This window comes from Macrosteles quadrilineatus, unplaced genomic scaffold (genome assembly GCF_028750875.1).
Source record: "Macrosteles quadrilineatus isolate MER2022 unplaced genomic scaffold, UCM_ALF_1.0 Scaffold_3__2_contigs__length_128488019, whole genome shotgun sequence".
Classification (NCBI taxonomy): domain Eukaryota; kingdom Metazoa; phylum Arthropoda; class Insecta; order Hemiptera; family Cicadellidae; genus Macrosteles; species Macrosteles quadrilineatus.
Window position 1 is genome coordinate 4,172,171 of NW_026542596.1, and position 19,864 is coordinate 4,192,034.

Genomic DNA, 19,864 nt, shown 5'->3' on the forward strand with positions numbered 1-19,864 from the left:
TGTTATATATTCTATCTTTACTATCTATATAGATTGTATATATATACAATGCATGTTGGGCTATATTATTTTAACCTTTTTTCCTTGGAGCAACAGACAGTAGATACCTGGTTAAAATCTACTCCAAACAATTTTATTTTTCCGCCCATTGGAATTTGTTATAGTAATTAATGAAAGGAATATATGTATTGCCTGTACAAACCTATTTCAAATTTTATTCCCAGGTTATTCTCTAGAGTAACTGTTAAGGGGATCCAGGCTTCAGAAAGTGAAAAAATTGCCAAAATTCACTTCTTTTTTTTATAGTATTTTATTGTTATTTGGTTATTTATGTACAAGAAAATATAAGTTTTATAGGTATCCTACACGTTTTTCATACCAAAAAATATATTTTCCCCAGATACTACATGCGCGCGTCTTAGTATTTTCTAGGACTTCGATCGCGATTCCCCGAAAGTTGTGGTTTTTAGTGTTTTGTAACAGAAAATTTGATATATCTCAGCCAATTTTTGTCCTATCATGTTGAAATTTTTACCAGATGTTCTTTATAGTATTTACAAACTTTTGGGTATAATTATTAATATAAGTCAAATAGTTAAAATAATAAAAAAAATTTGATTTGAAATATAGTATAAGAATTTTTTTTTGTTTTTCAACCTTTATAAAATAAAAACTAATTATCCTACAAACAAAGTAATACCCAGGATTTCAGTAAGTGTACATAGCTACAAAAAGACACCTAGTTGAACAAAATTGATCAACTATTTTATGAGTTATATCAAAAATAAAAATGTGTTACGTTATGATACATAAAAATACATAAAATGGTACTGTGGTACATAGAGTGGCTACAACAAATAAAATAACAGTTTTTAGGCCCATTTGATATAATAAATATCTTAAAAAAATGATAAACATAAAAAATTTAAAAAATGTATTTTCTGAAGCCTGGATCCCCTTAAGGTTATTCCACTCGATAAAATCATAGATTAAACACTACAATTACGTGTCAAATTAAATGTTATGAAATTTAAAACAAAAGTTTTGAATAAATTTTCAACATATGTTTTGAAATAAAAACAAAACAGAAGTTTTCTAACTAATCTTGCATCGTTGATTATTTAGTCAATGGGGCTATTTCATGTTAAACATTCCTTCAGCACAAAAATAACCTACTAATGTGAAGAAATGTAATCAAAGTAAAATAATTTTGTAAACTTCGTGAACATATGTTTAAAGAAACCAAATCTTAAATGTTTCAGCCATTCTACTTCCATTTACTTTGATTTTAACCATCTCCCACGATTCTACTAAATTTCATGCGCTTGGCTAATTTACATACAAATACACAAATTTGCAAATTGCACAGTAAAATTAATTTCAACATTCTAAGACATAACGACAAAAGTCTCAATTGTAGGTAACGTCATCCCTGGTTTTATATAGTATACAGTACATTGCAGAATTTACTGGCAAATGAGTTAAATCCAAATGTAATATTGCTTACTGGCTTAGATGAATCACGATCAGCTGTATTGAGGTAAACAAAAATCAACAGACAAATGGCTTCTAATGCTATTCTTATGGAGAACATTTTACGTTATATTATTGACTAAGTCAAAGGTTTTATCTAATTTTGTGTTAAAATTTGGGGAATTTCACTATTTTTCCGGGATCGAGACCTTTAATTTGAACCCTCTCCCGTCGTTCTACGACTACCCAGTCGCCCACAATTTTGACGCAAAGAATCGGCTTTCGTAATTAATATATAGATAGATATTTAATTTCCACAAAATCAGTTAATGTAACCAATGCGTTTCGTTGAATTGAAAAACAAAGAACACAATTAAATTAAACAGCTGATGTAAACAATATTATGTTCTTCGAAAGGATAACATGGGAACTTAAAAAGCCACTGTGGCAGAGGCCAAGGGACTTTTTCAAAAAATTTAGGCCAGTTTGCAAATCTACGCAACACGCTCTTTCCAATGAGACGTCAGTGGATAAAATCGGTTAAGAAATGGTGGAGGATTCAACCGACAAACTTCGTGTTCGCGTATTAATTATATAGATTTCATATGTGCATGAAATGTTGGTGTGAAACCAACTTGTATAACTTTAAGCTAAATGGTTTAAGTTACCTGGCTTCGTCAAGTGATCCTTCTTCAGTATCACACTACTATAGTTTCGGACTTGAAAATAAGTCCATCTTCAGAAAACGTCAATAGGTCATCTAACCAAATTGGTTAGATGACCTATTGACGTTTTTGTTAACCTGAAGATGGACTTCCAGAGGCTACCTCACCATGTATACCTTTGAAGTAGAGGCTATATTTATTCCCAAAAGGTATCAAACGCCAGATCCTGATCAAATCTTTTCTATCACTTTAAAGTTTGTTTCGTGTTTTTAGTCTTCACGTACAGAGACTTAAATCTTTGTATTAAATTGTTAGCAAGCATAAATCGTGGACAGAATCTTCCACAAAAGATAAATACAATATAGTTCAACACCCTAGAACTCCTTAAAAAAAATATGTTTTGTTAAGGCTTCGTCATAATGTTAAAAATACTCAATACAACAAATTCATTAATTTTACATATGTAAACGTTGATAGTTGTGTGCGTATTGTATTTTAATATATCTTCTGTATACATATAGTCCTCTATATTTTCTGTGTACACAAATTCTTCTGTATACACGTTTTTGCAACTCACAGTAACTGAGAAATATTCTAAACTGGTGAACTGTTTTTATAAATTTTTGCCATTATTTCTCAACCCGTGCTTAAAAAATTAGTGACTCGTGGATAAATCCAGATACGAAATTTAATCTAAATCGGACCACAGGTTTTGTCTGTAGCTCTGTATCTGGATCATACAAGTGTGTATTATATAACCTGATATTAGTCAAAATATGTTTTATTCTATAACGTTTAATTTAATTAAACATAAAAGTCATGCTCCCTCCATTTTTAAAGTATTCAGTCCAAAAATGTAATAAATTTACTTGTGCATACATATTTATTTCGTTTTAATAAATAATTGAGGTGATGCAATACACTTATGTAGGCAGTCGCAGCAGTCGAATCCGGGCATAGCGCCTAAAGTTTCACGAACGCAAACCGCGCAACGAGTAGCTAAATGAGCCGTAGAGTAAGTGAGCCATCTAATATTTTGAAGAGGGTTCACTTACTCTACGGATCATAGTGCCAATGAACTGTAGAGTAAGTGAGCCATCTAATATTTTTCTGCAGGCTCGTATAGTATACGAGCCTATTCCTATAATTTATATTATTCATTATTTTGGCTCGTATACTATACGAGCCGATTCCTAAATTATCAAATAATTCGTAAGCTTGGCTCATAGTCACTATGATCTGTAGAGTAAGCGAACCTTCCTACTGTATTTTTAAATATAATACACGAGGCTCATAGGCACAATGATTCGTAGAGTAAGTGAACCCTCTTCATTTATTTTTTATTTTCGATAGGCTCGTATAGTATACGAGCCTGTAGTGCAAGTGAACCTTCAATATTATTTAAAAAGCTCGTATAGTCTATGATCTGTAGAGTAAGTGAGCTGTCCCCTCAAAAACCTCTAGAATATATCGCAAAAGATTGACCAATCAGAGCAATCTGTTTTGAATTCTATTCTAAGCTAAGCTCTTATTCGTTTTCAGTTCCTAAAAAAATCTCCAATTCCAAGATTTAGCGGTCGTTTTGTATTTTTTGTTTATATAGCCAAGCCAGGTTTGAAATGAAATGTAGGTTGGCGGAAAGGACAACAGGGGGAGTTGATTTGTTTAGATTTAGGGCTCAAAATGCCTCTTTTACCGGTTATAGTGTAGTTTTATGGTTTTCTATGATTAATCCGTAGATCTTGGCATTATTTAAAGTTTCATTATAGTTATTTATGTTGTGAATAGTTCTGTGAAAGATAAGTAGTAACCGAGTGATATTATTACCTGAAAGGTAAGTTGTCAAAAATGGCCGTTATTTAGTATTTGACCTTAAGCTATTCAAAAAATTGCCTATCCATATTTACCACATAAGGCCTAATGAGGTGCAATATTGGACCAAAAATAATAAATTCTTCAGTACACACCTGAGAATATTTGTTGTATTAGTTTCAGCATTTTAAAACTTAATGAGATCCGGTGATGTCTAAATTGTCAAATGTGATTAAACTTACCTACTTGCCAAGATAGGCATTTAAACAAGCATCAAATTATTATGCTAGTTGACTCTTGGGATAGGCACGGTTATAGGCCTAGAACGATATCCTATTTAACCAAAATTGACCATCATCAACATGTCGGCTATTTTTATTTTAAGTTAACTTAAGTTAATTGATTTATTAACTTAGGCTCTAAGTTAATCAATCAATGAATCTTTATTTACACAAAACATTTACATGATTACACATTGTAACCTTAAATAGGTGCATCGTCAATACAATATATTCTAAATATTACATAAGTTACTTTGGCAGAACTAGCCTATCTATGATATGACTCCCATTGGATAAATTAATAAAATACGTTTTTCTGAACTTACTAGGCCTAGGCATAATTGATGTTTGCAATATTTACTAGGCCTAGTTACTTACTACCTAGGTAGAAAGTAGCCTAGGCCTAAGTTAAATTAATTTTTTACTCAGTATTAACTTAATTAGGCCTAGGCCCAACTTTGTTAGATTCTACGCATGACAAATGATAACGGTAGGTTATTTTGTTAGCCTAATTGCATTGCACCTTTCAACTTGTTGTTTCTTTTTTTCCTTGGTTGTTGCTTTGTTCGGTTGTCTAAGTTAACTCATTGTTAAGTTAATTTTTGTTTTGTTTTTGCACTTCATATTTTACCTGTCGTTAATTAAACGCTATACTAACTTAGGCCTATTTGCTAGTTAGGTCTAGATGTCTTTTGCATGTTATACCTGCTTTTCATTTTCATTCTTATTTATTGCAGATAGCCTATGTTAATATAGGCCTACCTAAGTTAATTATGCTAACTTAAGTTAAATGTTAATGTACGCGTGCTATATAACCTATTATTTAATGTATTTTTGATTTAATGCTGGTTACCGTATGTCTTTTGTATGTTATGCCTGCTTTTCATATATTCGTTCTTCTTAGTTGCACATATTTTATTACCACTACCTACCTAAAAACAGCCCCAATGCTGGCAAATACTGGCAGCGGTGACTTCTACGTCATTTAACAATAGGCCTAACTTACTTTAAAATTTGAAATAGCTATCTTATTTGTTATTGGCTGAATGTAACATTACATCAACTATTTGTCAGTAGAAAAAAACAAAAACAATTGTAATAGGTACCTGATTGGCCTATTTCACACATTTAGTGACAGTTATTTAGAATAAAAGTTAGTAGGTTAAGAATTTGTGCTGTCACCTAGTTTTCTTCTTGATTTCTCTAAGAGTACAGGTGATTGAAATAAACAGACGGAATAAATAAGAAATAAGAATTTTTAATTGATCATAACCCCATAACTAACCTAAATAACTAACAGTATTTCACCCTTGAAGTTTACAAAATAAATTTATAAAACGTCTGCCGGCGATGGGGAGGTTGGATTGGAGTTGTCCTAACTTAATTCCGGCATGCCTCCCTGCCTGCCTGGTTATTGGAATCAGCGTTATTCATGTTGTTTTTGTTAACTTTTACTTGAAATAAGTTAATGACTAGGTATATAGGTACTATAAAAATGGTCTTCAAATACTTTTTGAGTACCGGTAGCCTAAGTTAGGCTTAGCTTATGTGATGCCGAAACTAAATGCAAACATTACAGGGACTAAACTTAGGCCCAAGAATGTCAACACCAGCTCCTAACTAACTTAACTTATTATAAAAACTTAAGGCGAATAATACATATGGTAAAAACTAAGTTAATTTTCTGATCAATTTCAAATTGGATTACCCTTTTATAATAGAAACCTCCATATTTTATGATAGGAATGAAAGATAAAGCCAGACTCTTAATACTTTGCACAGCCTTTAGAACATCCCCTAGGTGAGGTCATTGCACAATGCACACCACGCTGTTGGTGAGTTGCGGCCCAAATCTCATTTTGCGTATGATTTGTGGCCCAGACTGTAAAAGTTTTGTACTAGTTGCGACCCGACGTATAAACAAGTTAATTGCGGCCAAGGATATGGTTGGTTTTAAAATAATACATAAAATAATCATAGGGTGGAGTGTGGTAAGTGTGACAGCGGGGTAAGTGTGATAGCCGGCCATCTTGTTTTTGGGAATCGCTGAAAAAAACTGGTTTTGTCATAGAAATAATGTTTGACATATAAGGTATCTAGTTACATAGTTTTTTATCAATTTAGTAACTACTGTATGTTGATTTTATTGGTTTTTATAAGTCCGACATTTTAGGTCAAAATCAAAGTTTGTTCAAAAATGTTTAATTTGTAGTTATTTTAAATTTTGACCAATTTATATCAAACTCAGATTTTTAAAGAGCCTAAAAGCTAAACATTTAGAAAAAAAATATTTAAAACGTGTAAGTTAGCCTACAAATTTATCATTAAATTTAAAACCACATGTCACACTTACCCTGGAAATTTTCAATGGCTGGGGCAAGTGTGACACCGACACCCGGGGCAAGTGTGATCTGATGCAAGTTTTTACAAATTTCCGCAGATTTGTACGTCTTTATTTCATTTGTAAATATCTCAAAAAGTAAGAATGATAGGGACTTAAATCAAAATGTTCCTGAAAGAGCACTAACTGGGTATTTATTACAATTGCCCCATAACTTATTGCTATTTTTTTTCAGATGGAAGGTGGAAGCAACATGGAAACTCCCGGCTCGGTTAAAAGTATTTGGAGTCCTGATGTATTGCAGAGGAATCAACCTCATAGCAGCACTCCTTATTGGCCTCCAACATCCAAAGAACTGGATGACAGTGCAGGGTCGTTAAAACAAGATAGCGGTTATTGCTCAGCTACACCTAGATCTGCCGACTCGGGAGGTTTTATAATGTTTGATAAATGCCGTCTTTGCAACAAATCCTTACACCATAGCTGTGCTCTGAGCACCCCAGAATACAAATGTAGTTGCAAAAGGCCATTCATGAGCGGTAGCTCTCCTTACGTAGAATGTATGGAAGCAATTAAAGAAGTGAAAATGTCTCCTACACCAAAACTATCTTCTCAGGTCAGAATGAGCAGACCTCTGCTCGCAGAATTAGGATTTGAAGACGCTATGGATACCTCGCTTTATCAAGAAGAAATGGAAGTGGATAGTTTTTCGTCGCGAGACAACCATCAGTGTTCTTTAGACTTACTGGAGTTGGGGGAAGAAAAATCAATTGATTTTATGGAGCCTCATGTATTATCTGCCTCGCAAAGTTTAGGGAAGGAAATACCGCCATCATTCTTGCCGTTAATATCATCTTCAGATCAAGTTAGTGTTGATCCCGCTACTTTACAAAATCAAGAAAAACAAAACTTATGTCTAGAAGATAAATCCGCGCAATTCTTGAGCACAAATTGGTTAAGCTCTAATCCAAGTCCTAAATTAGAAAATGAAGTAACTCCAACAAAATCAAAAGATGTAACAACATTCAAAAAGCAGACAAAAGCTAGTTCCTTCCAATACTCTGTTAAAAAGATTGCCACAATGAGTAGAGTTGTTAGGTCATTTTATCCAATAAACGGTATTGAGAGTGTAGATTTCCTATATCAACTTGGCGTGAAGAAAAGTTTTCCCAAAATTGTTAGTCAAATATTTGAATACTTATCAGAAAAGGATTTAGATGCTGTCAGAGTAGTTTCGAAGGCTTGGAACAAGGTGTTGAACAATGATAGTGCTGCCTGGAAGCGCTGGAGAGAATATTCCGATACCTTGCGACTGATGAAGGAGAACCTGTCATCCCCGGTAAGAACCTTTTTACTTCTTCATAGACCACTAAGGTTATTACACCAGTTTAAAAAAATGTTGTGTAAGGAAGAAAATGGCTGCAGGCTATTTAATCTTAAAACAACGCTTTTTCCTACAGTTTTTGAAAGAGTACTCTTTAGCCACTTGAAGGCCCTAAAGCTGGTTTAAATCCAATTAGTCCAAACTCAAGACTAAATAAGCCTTCAGTGTTATGAGCCTACCCTTACATTTTGTACGTATTTTTGTTAATATTGAAGGAGAATTAAACTCATTATTAGGCTATTTCATAAATGTAAATTTCAAAGATTTAAATAGAATTTTATGTTAAATTATTTTTAATTTATAGACTAGGAACAACAATTAAGTTAAAATTAGTTATAGCCTATTTAAAAAAACAAATATTCTTATGTTTTGATATTGTGCTCAGGTGAAACAAGGAGGTTCAGGAGGCAGAAACAGACCTGCTTTAACTCGACTACAGAACGTTGGTAACCAGTCTAGTCCTCCTCGACAACCCTACAGTCCTCGCCAGGTGCCTTTCAGTCCTCCAGTCAGCCCTAACAGCAACCGATTCCAGTCTTATCGAAAGGTGGATATCTTGATCAGTACAGATTCTAATAATGTGAAATCAACATGCGTGTTCATAAAAACATTACCATAAGTTTTAACCCATTGGGGAAGGAATTAATGTGCTGTTGTCTGCAGTGCCCTCTCTCGGCATTTAATTTTACCGAATTTGTAGACTTTTACACAAATTGTTATAAGAAGAACACCTTAGGTAATAAATTGATAATTCTTTCGTCATTTTATTCACAGCAAAATTTTCTACAAAAACAGTGGTAATTGTTGTTGTACAGTAGATACTGGTACGGTAGTCAAAGTGTAAAAAAAAATTATAAAGATTATAAAACCAACAATTTTAAAAACATAAAAAAATAAACTTGATTTACAAATTCCAAGAGACACCAAATGACACTACTGTTATAAAGTTCAATTGATTCCCTAGGTAGAAAAATCATAAGTTGTTTACTTTTATAAGTTATTGCATAGAAACAAATTTTGGTTTTAGCTAACACACAGCTGATTTTGGGTGATATCTGGTTTCCATGGCAAGACAACCTTGTTTGTTATTCGCATTAATAAATGATTAAATATGCAAAAGAAGAAGCAAGATATTTATAAACATCATAAAAAAAAAAAAACAATAAGGGGGGGGGGAAATAATAATAATAAAATAACTAGTGGCACCTCTGTAGCGGCGACACGAGCGGCACTCGTAAGTCAGCGCCAATGGGTTAACATCAGACATACAAGATTTGTTTTAGCCTATAGAAGATATACTTACTGCTTACTGCCATGGAAGATATAGCTTTTAAAATTCAGTAGGTACAATCATAGACAAAAAGAATTAAATTAGACCGTCAGCCGTGCTGCGGTAACCATGACAACCGCAGCACGGCTGACAGTCTATTTAATTCTTATGGTACAACTAACATGGAAGGTGAACTAAGGTGGAAGGCCTATCCGTTGACTTGATTGCAGGCTAAGTGCATTAAACACTGACCACTCACTGACTTAAAACTGCCTGATGCCTTTTATTCATTCCATTAGGAGCTTCCAACAGATTGTGCTGGTGTAAATTACTGATTTTTGTTAAACAATCTTGATATTCAAACCTAAGTGAAAGGACAATTTAATATTGTTAACTATACGGATGTTTTATGTCACAAAGGGAGAATTTCAGACTGTAGCCCTGTCTGTAAGTGGGTTGTTCAACTCTTCTTGGCAACAGCTGGTGTTTACAGGGCGTTGAAAAAAATCCCTTCAGGACTTGGGGATATGATTACAAAAATAAAAACAAATGTCCTAAAATGTTTGGTTTTCCGTATATCCATCTGTATGTGTTTTTTACATTACCATTATATCTCACGAACCACTAAATGTACCAACTTCAAACTTAAGGCCATGTCACACCGATATCCGCCGCGGGAGTACCGCGTGCGGATATTTCTCCACATCTACATACTTCCTCTTCCACCAGGTGAAATCTCCACAAATTAGCCTTGAAATTTTCCATGTCCCGTGACAAACTGCGTTTCATAATGGCCCATCTCCCAATCTTGTTCCAGTCTCTTTCTGATGTTATGTATACATCCGAACGTTTACCTTTAAAACGTTAACATAAAACGCTCTGCTCCCAACACATGTTCCACTTATCTAATATCTCCTCTCTTCTGTTTCCGATGTAGTCCTACCCGCCTCCTTATCCTCCAAAATCCACAGCTTATGCAGTGATTATCCAACAGTCCTAAATTGTATGTGAACTCTTCAGGCGGCTGTGGAAGAGCACACTTAAACCCAACGCGGAAGGGTGCTTGCTGTATTCGGCTATCAACCACAATAGTATTATTTGTATTTCGTTCGCGTTTACCAGTTAAAGTCGTCGGCCTCCTCCTATTGGCCGTCCTGGTCGACGCGTTATCGAACCTCCATTATGTCTCCACTCTCCATCATTATGAATCGCCTGGTTTCCATTATGTCGAACGTTTTTTGGTTATGCTTTGATTATGTGCCGATAAAATCTGGTTTAAAACAGTGAAACGTCAATCTTTTCAACTAATCTAATAAATCCTTAAAGCACATGTCTCCAATTTTAGTATAACCAGCTGTTTCAAGTATTAGTGTCAATTTCAAAGTATTCATCTGTTCAAATGTAAACAAACACAAGCTGCTATATCCGTGCTTTGCAACGGGAAGAAAATGTGACCTAGAGAGCTATTAAAGTAATTCTGATGTGTGCTTTAATACGGCAAGTCTATGATTTAGTTTGAAAATATAAACTGATTTAAAAGTGTAAACCTACTTACTTTCAAACTCCTACATTTTTATGTTAATAGATTGAAAAGTATATGACAACATACCTTAGTGTAGCAACAGCATCAATTTCTTAATATTGATGCTTCACGAATGACATGTTTTACCATAATTCTTCAACTTTAGTCAAGCCTCTTTACATGTAGCTTACTATATAAATTACAAAATGGAACTTTGTGCAACATTTTACAAAACGTATATAACCTTTCTTTAAAACCAAACATAACCCTCCTAAATCTACATAAAGCATTACACTTTTTCGAGTAAATGAACCAACATCAGTCATTGTACTGACCAGCTGTTTCATTAACTAAATTAAATTCAACTTTGGAAGCATGCCAGGCGTAGCCCTTTGGAAATCAGCCTGTGGGGCAGAGCCCTTAGGAAATTCATCCATATCAATACTTTTCGGCAAATCTACACTCTAAGCTTCATTTTGATGTGACATAAGCCTATAATATTTTTATTTGGTAAATGGCCTTAACCGTTTACATAAAATTTGATTGTATCACTTTAATAATATAATAGATTTTCTCCATAAGAATAACATGGGAACTTTGAAGGCCACTGGGGCAGAGCTTTTTTTTGTTGATGAAGTTTTTTTGTTTGATGGCAAAACTGCATGCTAAGACCTTTCTAATGACACCTTGGACATGGTGATCGGTAGCACCACCACTCCAAAACAATAATGACAAAAATATGCCTAGCGTATTAAATATATAGATATACGAATTTGAACGGATGGTGTTTTTGGCCTCTGGGGACCTCAAAACGAAAAAGTAAATCGGTCCCGGGTCCAGGTCTTGCCATGAGACGTACGGTAAGTTTATGCCCTATAGGCTATGGGAAATTCACTAAAATTTGATGGGAAACATAAAATTTTCACCATAAACATTATTTTTGCATGGTAAACAAATATGATTTTTCTCTGGTGATAAACATATTGCGAAGATAAAACAAAACAACATACATCATCAAACAAAAGAAACATGTTAGATTATATTTCAAACTGTAATACTTTAAAGCTTTAAATAGCTTAGCCATTCAAGATGCACCTTTGCGCATGCACTAGACAAAACTCCCGCCGCAGTAGTCTCAAAAAATCACTCAGCAAGCGGGCGTGGCGGACACACGCGCGGTAGTGCAGTGTGATTTGGCACATTTGATAACACGGCGAGCGATTGCCGATTTTTCTGAATTCGCTCCCGCCGCGGTAGCGAGCTCGGTGTGACTTTAGGTAAGTACCGTAGTATGGATTTTCTACTTTGTACTATTTCAAAATGGCACCCATTTTACATTTTTTAATTTAAATTGCTAAAAAAAATGGCTGATTTTATGAAAGTTGTCAAGAACGCTCTTTTTTAGTGTTTAAAGTGCCCTATCCAACAACACCATTAAAAAAGATTGAGTAAAAAATAACTAAAATCACACAATTTTTGTCGTAAATGAGATTGAATGGGGCTAAGCTACGGTAGTCAGGTTTGCATTGTTTTACAACAAAAAATTGTGATATTTCAGTTAAGTTTTTTTTATCTTTTGGTAGGGATGGACGAGATTGGATTTTTAGTTCGAGACGAGACGAGACGAGATTTTTTATTTCTCATAAAATTTCGAGACGGGATTTCCCTTCTCATACGCAACGGGAAATGCACGTTCAAAATTGTTACCTGATTTTGTAACATTGTTAGATGACTGTTTAAATACAAAAATAATGATAATAGGCAAGAATATTTACAATCTTTTATTAAAAAACATCAGCATAACATTTTTTTATTAATCACGCCTAACTTATTAAAAATGCCTACGATTAGGAAACATAGTGATATCAGTTAGGATAGAGTTCAACTTATCCTAAAATAAAAGCAATATTAATTTTTATAAAATAGTTACTTGTTTTGACTTTTTATAGTAATAAAACATTCCTCACACTGCTTACACTAAAAAAAACTTCTCAAATGTTATTAAAGTAATATTTACATTTAAAGAATTAATTAAATAAGAACGCCTTCGAAAAGGAAACGCAACTACAACACGCTCCTGTATTGCGGGTATTGCATTGACTTTCTGCAGGCGTTTTGAATTTTTTTTTTTTTTATTCTCGTCTCGATAAAAATCTCGGCCAAAAAGAAATCTCGTCTCGTGTAACGAGATTTAAAATTTCCCGAAAATTTCCCGGAATTTCGAGACTTGACCATCCCTATCTTTTGGTGTAGTTGGATAAGGCACTTTAAATACTAAATAAAAGTGTTCTTGAAAATTTTTCATAAAATCAGCCTTTTTTTTTGTACCGATAATTTAAAATTAAACTGCCGCCATTTTAAAATAGTACAAAGTAGAAAATTCATACTACATACTTATTAGGTCTTGTTAATATTATTAGGTCTTGTTAATAGTCCACCTAACAAGTTTGAAATATACGTTTAGTGGTTTGTGAGATATAATTGGTCATGTTAAAAAAACACATACAGACAAATATATGGAAAACCGAGAATTTTAGAACATGTGTTAACAGGAACTTTTTTCTTATTTTTGATGTAAGTAATCATATTCCCAAGTCCTGAAGGTTTTTTTTTAACACCCTGTATACAATGGAATGTCAAATTCAGTGTCCAAAAGTTAATGCATATTCTAAGTAGGATCATGTGCTCAATTAGTCGATTACGTAACCACAGTGTACTTCTATGAAATTAATGTTACACATATTTCAGGCGGCCAAATCGTTGAAGAAGAATGAACGGTTGCTACCTTGTCCCAAGTGTCGATTTGCCTCGACAGATCGCGGCAGTCCCGTGGCTCAGTGTCCTCGGTCCGGCTGTCGTCATCGGTTCTGCGTCTGGTGCAACATCGAGGTAGTGCCAGACCTGGAGCATCACTGTCCCCCTCTCTACACTCCTCGCAGCCTCACACGAAGAAACACCATCCACTCCGTTGGTAGCAAGAGTTCCAAGCGCAACTTGCGCCGCTTATAGTATAATGCCGAAAACATCACCGTCAGCTGTGTTCAGTAACGCCTGTTCCTTGTTTTTATATTTGAGATGTTCAAGCAGTTCAGTTAAGCTCTCTTCTACTGCTTTTTGCAGTCTCTGTTAAGTTCCTACGATGTTTTTGTATGTTTTATTTAATTGTTTCAGTAGGGTTTTAGCTTTTCACGTGTAGTAAAACGTTCACAAGTATGCTCAATTTACAAACGGATTTTGCTCCATTAGTATGACGTGTAAATTCTGTAACGTTATGTAAGCTATGTAAATACATTTTTGAACAAATTTATTTGTAATTTATGTTATCTGTGATGTAATTAAGATCTAGAATAACGTGGTCTGGAAGAATGCGTTTCAAGCTAGTTTTTACATTAGGTAAGCAGTTTTGAAATGCCAAGTAATTAACATCTAGAATAACATGGCATAATAGCAATTTTTTCACTAAGCAGTTTTTGAAATGCTGGTAGAGTGATCTTTTTTGAATCGTTTACAGTCTTGCCTTAGTTTTTTTACTTGCAAACACAATCGTATTAAGCGTTAAAAAAATACTGTAACTTATGCAATTTCTTATTTTTTATTTTACTTTTAAACACAAAAATCGTATTAACTGATTATAAAAAAAAAATACTGTAACTTTGACAATTTCTAATTATTTTTACTTAAACTAAAATATTAGGTACGGTACGGAATTATATTGATTTTTTTTTATACAAAATTAAAGTACCAGTAGTCTAGTTAAGTTTTAACCTGTTTAACACGAATGCTTAGAAGAAAGACGTATTACGTTTTGTTAGAGGTTTCATATTCCTGGACACATAATGCAGAATTACGTTTATAATTAATTCTTAGTTACTTGATAGATATTGCATATTATTACACGTACCGTAATTCATAGTACAATAAATAGTGCATAGGCTAGTACATAATATAGTGCATAAAAAAATACATGACACACAATATAATAGGTACATATTGCATAATACAATATATTACACACAGTACAAAAAATATGCATAATTCATGAATTAATCTAATGTTGTTACCTATTTAAGCAAATGTAAATAATATTTTTTTAGAATAAGAAAGTTATGTGTTTGAGTTAAGCCTTTTGTACAAAATATTTTCTTGAACTCAAGAGAGAACTAAAAAGTTCCTGCGTAAGCCTAAGAGGCACTTGTAAAAATTTACCAGGAATTCATTAGAACTTGTTTTAAAACTCAATATTTATTAAAATGTTTTATATAATTTATGTCCACTCATTCTTTTCTCCTTCTCTCCAATGTTCATTTCTGATAAAATAAAAATTCTGATATTTAGGAAATTGACAGGAAGCGGGCTTACCTTTAAATAAATCCATAGAGACACATAATAACAACACAAAAGTAAATATTTTCGTGGTCACTGACCACTGGAGTAAATCATTTTATCATGATTTTCTCCAGTGGCAACTTCCTTAATAATTCCTGGAAAATGCCCTATCTTTTAATCAGATAATAATTTTGATATTTATGTTCTTGATTTTCCAGCACCAAATTTGGCGTTTCGTTCTGGAAAGATAAATTTAATTGAAAATACCCCCGCCGCAGCAAACCTGCCAACTAAGCGAATTTCCATTTGTCTGAATTAATTTTCAATTAATTCAAATTGTTCTATTTAAATAACATTAGGCTTAACAAGTACCTAGGTTTGCTGCTACAAGGAAACTAATAAAGTATATTTTTTTGTAAAATATTAAAAGCTTAGTATAAAATAAATAAATTTGCCAAGTTTGATGAAAATATAATATCCATAAACAAGCAAACTACATTTTACAATATGAATATACTCCATAAGAACTTAGTGACATGGGAATTTTAAATATACAATTTTTTGAATTTTCTCCCTTACCAATAACCGTACAAAAACATTTTGATGTACTTGTTTTTTTAATCTCTTTATAAAGCTCTAGGGAGAAATTGGGAAATTTTTTTTGAGGGTCACAAGTGAGAAAAACTATTTTTTACCCCATAAAACAAGCTATCAATTTTTAAAACCTTTATGTAGCGAAGCTCTTTGTGATCGACATCAATGCAAACTTTCTAACACAGTCATTAACTCGAAAACGGCTGAACATATTTTAGCCAAACTTACCAAGGTTGTTCTGATGTTTTGAAGGTTTAGACAAAACCAATTTCAATTTTTGATAATAACTATACAGGGTGGAACGAGGTTAGTGTTCAAAAATTTAATGTGTTAAACTACTAAGTATTGACGACAAAATGGCACCAATTTAGGTTTCCATGCCCTCACAAGAAGGTAATAATAAAAAAATAAGATTTTCCAAAATATTTGTATTTACTTAGATAAAATGGCCATAAGTGAACTAAAAGTTGTTTTCATTTCACATTTATTGTCATTTTCAGAATCCTCATTAGTTTTCCATTGTCACCGATATTAAAGATCTGTATGATCCCTTATTCTGCAATGAAAATTTGAATTTGTGATTTCTTAGAGAAAAAATAAACATTAACTTTAATGCATGTTTTACTATGATACTCTGGACTCTAGAGAGTGTCAAATATTACAACAACAAATCCTCAGTTAATAATCTTTAAAATAACATATAAAAACCTACTACAGTAATTCTTTGAATTTTCGTTCTTAAATCTAAGAGTTTCTCTTGAAAACATGGAACAGCTAACGTTTGCATTTCCTTTAAAATAACATGTATTTTCTTAAATAATATGGTAATAACTGCATTCAAAATTATTTTTGAATAGGTTTTATTGTATTTTTAGAATTGTGTAATTCTTTAGAAGAATCTGAAGCAACTATTAGGATTAATAACCTTACGATCCTATGTTTTGTTATAAATATTAAATTAGTGTTTATTTTTATTGTTTTTGAAAAAATGTATATTGTTTACGTATTTACTTCTATGGTACATTAAACAATGTGTGAGATTAGCTCTATGCTAAGTACACAAATCTGATAAATCGAGATCGTAGTAAATCGATCTTTCGTAATAGATCGTAAGTTTGTTAGCCAGTCAATAGACCTTTTTCTGTGGCTATATCTATATATAGTTGATCTTCAGTGGAAAACAAACACAAAATTTACAGGCGGATATGAAGACAAAAAAACCCTTATATAATTGGTAAGCAGTGAGGGTAACTATGACATATCAGGGGTTAAATCACAAAAATTTGAATAACTTTAGAACAGTAATTTTTAAAGCTTTGGGGATGGTACCATTTTGTTCAAAGGAATAAAAAATCATATTTTAAAGTTGGTCAAGCGGTCTGTGTAAAAAAACAATTTTTCTGTTATTTTATAGGAAAAAAATGATTAACACGTTCGCTACTGAGCGTCGCATATATGCGACGCGGCAGTCATTATGACAGACCGAGGTATACATTTGAATCTTAGGCATAGACCGGCTGTCACTTGGTTAATAGTACACACAGACCACGGGCGAAAACCTGTAAAACAGTGATCAATTATATTGTAATACGCTACGATCGTGTTTGTAAATAATTCATTCTTGTTTTTTTGTATTTTTTATAACCTTTAGTAATGCTTCGCATATTTGCGACGCCCGGTCTACAGCGAAGACAATAGTGAAAATTATCATAGTTTTCTCGAAATAGACCAAACGTCACATATATGCGACAGTTCATTTTTGTTTGTGTTTTGAGATGAAAGTAAGTAAAAAAAACCGATTATTCAAGAACAGTTTATAACTGAACAAATATAAAAGCTACATAGGATAATGCTGCATATATACTGCATACATACATATAGTGCAGCAGAAAAGTAAAGACCAGTTTTTCCAACTTTCATTATCACGTCACCAATCATCATATCCACAGACCAAGCGACGCAGTTGTGCGTCAGACATCTCTGTAGACCACTACAGGGAATTCAGTGCCTTCAAATAGACCGTTACAAAGATATAATAATTTTAATAACATTAGAACCCCGACGCAAATATGCGTCGGCAGTCTATTTTAATGTGACTAACCGTCGCATATATGCGACGGCAGTCTATGAGTAGAAACCGGCCGTCGCATATGTGCGTCGCTGGTCCATGTGAATGAAAAATTTCGTACTATTGCAGTAGCGAACGTGTTAAAAATTTCAAAAAGATTTAAAAGAACACCTGGAGATACTAGAGATTAGTTGTTGGTACATATACAAAATGTTAACAAGTTTTGTAAACATCGGGCCCTGTAACTCTGCACACATTCACACTCAGAGATCACTTCAAAAACCTCTTTTTGGTTTCAGGGTAACCCGAAACGGATTTTTACCCAAAACTCAAACATTATTACGAACAATACATTATCCATATAACTATGTACAGGGAGGGGAGAGAAAGTTAAAACAGACGAGTTTACATGTAGGATGTAGGTCTAATAAAGTTAAACTGACAGTGAAGCAAAGTAGCTGCAGTGCTAACCTCTCTAACAGTCTGATTCTGGGAAAAATAGATTTTCGGTTGCTATTGTTATTTGGGAATAAGTTGATACTTTTTGACAACACATTGAATCACTAACCCATTGGGGAAGGAATTAATGTGCTACCTTCAGTGCCCTCGGTCAGCAATTAATTTTACCAAATTTGTAGACTTTCACTCTAATTGTTATAGAAAGAAAAAGTTTGGTATTAATTAAATAATTCTTTTGTAATTTTGTTCAGAATAAAATTGTCTACAAAAAATGTAATTAGATAATGAAAGTGTAAAATTAAAAAAAATAATACCTCCGCCGCAGCAAACCTGCCAACTAAGCGAATTTCAAATTGTCTGAATTGATTTTCAATCTAATGTACCTATTTAAATATCATTAGGTTTAACGAGTACCTAGGTTTGCTCCTACAAGGAAACTAATACAGTGTGTCTTTTAGTAAAGTATTAATAACTTAGAATAAAATAAATAAACTAGCCAAGTTTTATCAAAATATATCCACAAACGAGCAAACTACATTTTACAATATTCTCCATAAGAATAACATTTTTAAGCTCTTTAAAAAGGTCTAGAAAAAAATTGGGAAAAATTATGTTTTGAGGGTCAAAAATTTGAAAAACCATTTTTTATCCCATAAAACCCCGTTCCCATCGTTCCTTCAATGCTGGTTCGCGAACTCATCCAAGTTTATCCTGCTTTACACCCTTCAACCAAATTTCATCGAAATCAGACAATAATTACTCAAGTTATCACGTTCACGGAAGTATATATATATATATATATATACAAATTTGAACAAATGGTGTTTTTGGCCTCTGGGGACATCAAAATGAAAAAGTAAATTGGTCCCGGGCCTAGGTCTTACCATGCCACCTATGGTAATAGCTACTTCCCTATACTGAAATTCGCTAAAAACAAAAAAAATTAAAAAAAAAACTTAATTTACAAATTTCAAGATTAATCCAGACACCAAATGACACTTTTATCATAAAGTTAAATTGATTCCCTACGTAGGAAAATCAACAGTTGTTTACTTTTATATAATAACCACGAATACTAGAAAAGACCCAGTATGGATCATAAACATAAACAAATGATGTTTTTGGCCTGAAAATAAACATTATTTAACATTGCTTAAATGGAACTGCCAAAACATATGTAATGGTATTAGTATAGGATTCGGGCCAACAACGTAATTTGTTTATGTTTATGATCCATACCAGCATTTTTCTAGCATTGGTGGCAATATCATAGAAAAAATATGTTTGTTTTAACTTACCACAGCTGATTTTGGGTGATATCTGGTTTCCATGGAAACACAACCTTTGTTATTCCCAAAAATAAATTATTAAAAATACACAAAACAAGAAACAAGATATTTATAAACATTATAAAAGTAAACAATTTAAACAATAATTTAAAAAATAAACCAACCTGGGCTTGTAAGTCGGATTTTGGGCCTCCGGCGGCCAGACGAGTAACGCTCGTAAGTCGGCACCAATGGGTTAAATTGAAATAAATCTTTGATTTAGACTTTTATTTTAGTCCCTTCCAAGAACTTAACAATGGACCTTTGGCAATAAACCAACGAAATAATAAAATACTCTAATAATCACAATGCCTGGTTGAAATACAAAAGCGAGATAGATT

General features: G+C 33.1%; 1 protein-coding gene across 1 annotated transcript; it reads left to right on the forward strand.

Annotated features, from left to right (window-relative positions):
- The first annotated feature begins 7,243 nt into the window (after positions 1-7,243).
- Positions 7,244-14,998, forward strand: LOC128990100 (F-box only protein 5-like). Its single transcript, XM_054412339.1, has 3 exons — positions 7,244-7,911; positions 8,342-8,503; positions 13,497-14,998. Exons 1-3 carry the CDS (start codon positions 7,264-7,266, stop codon positions 13,755-13,757), a joined length of 1,071 nt encoding a protein of 356 aa, XP_054268314.1. The 5' UTR covers positions 7,244-7,263; the 3' UTR covers positions 13,758-14,998.
- The last annotated feature ends 4,866 nt before the right edge of the window (positions 14,999-19,864 follow it).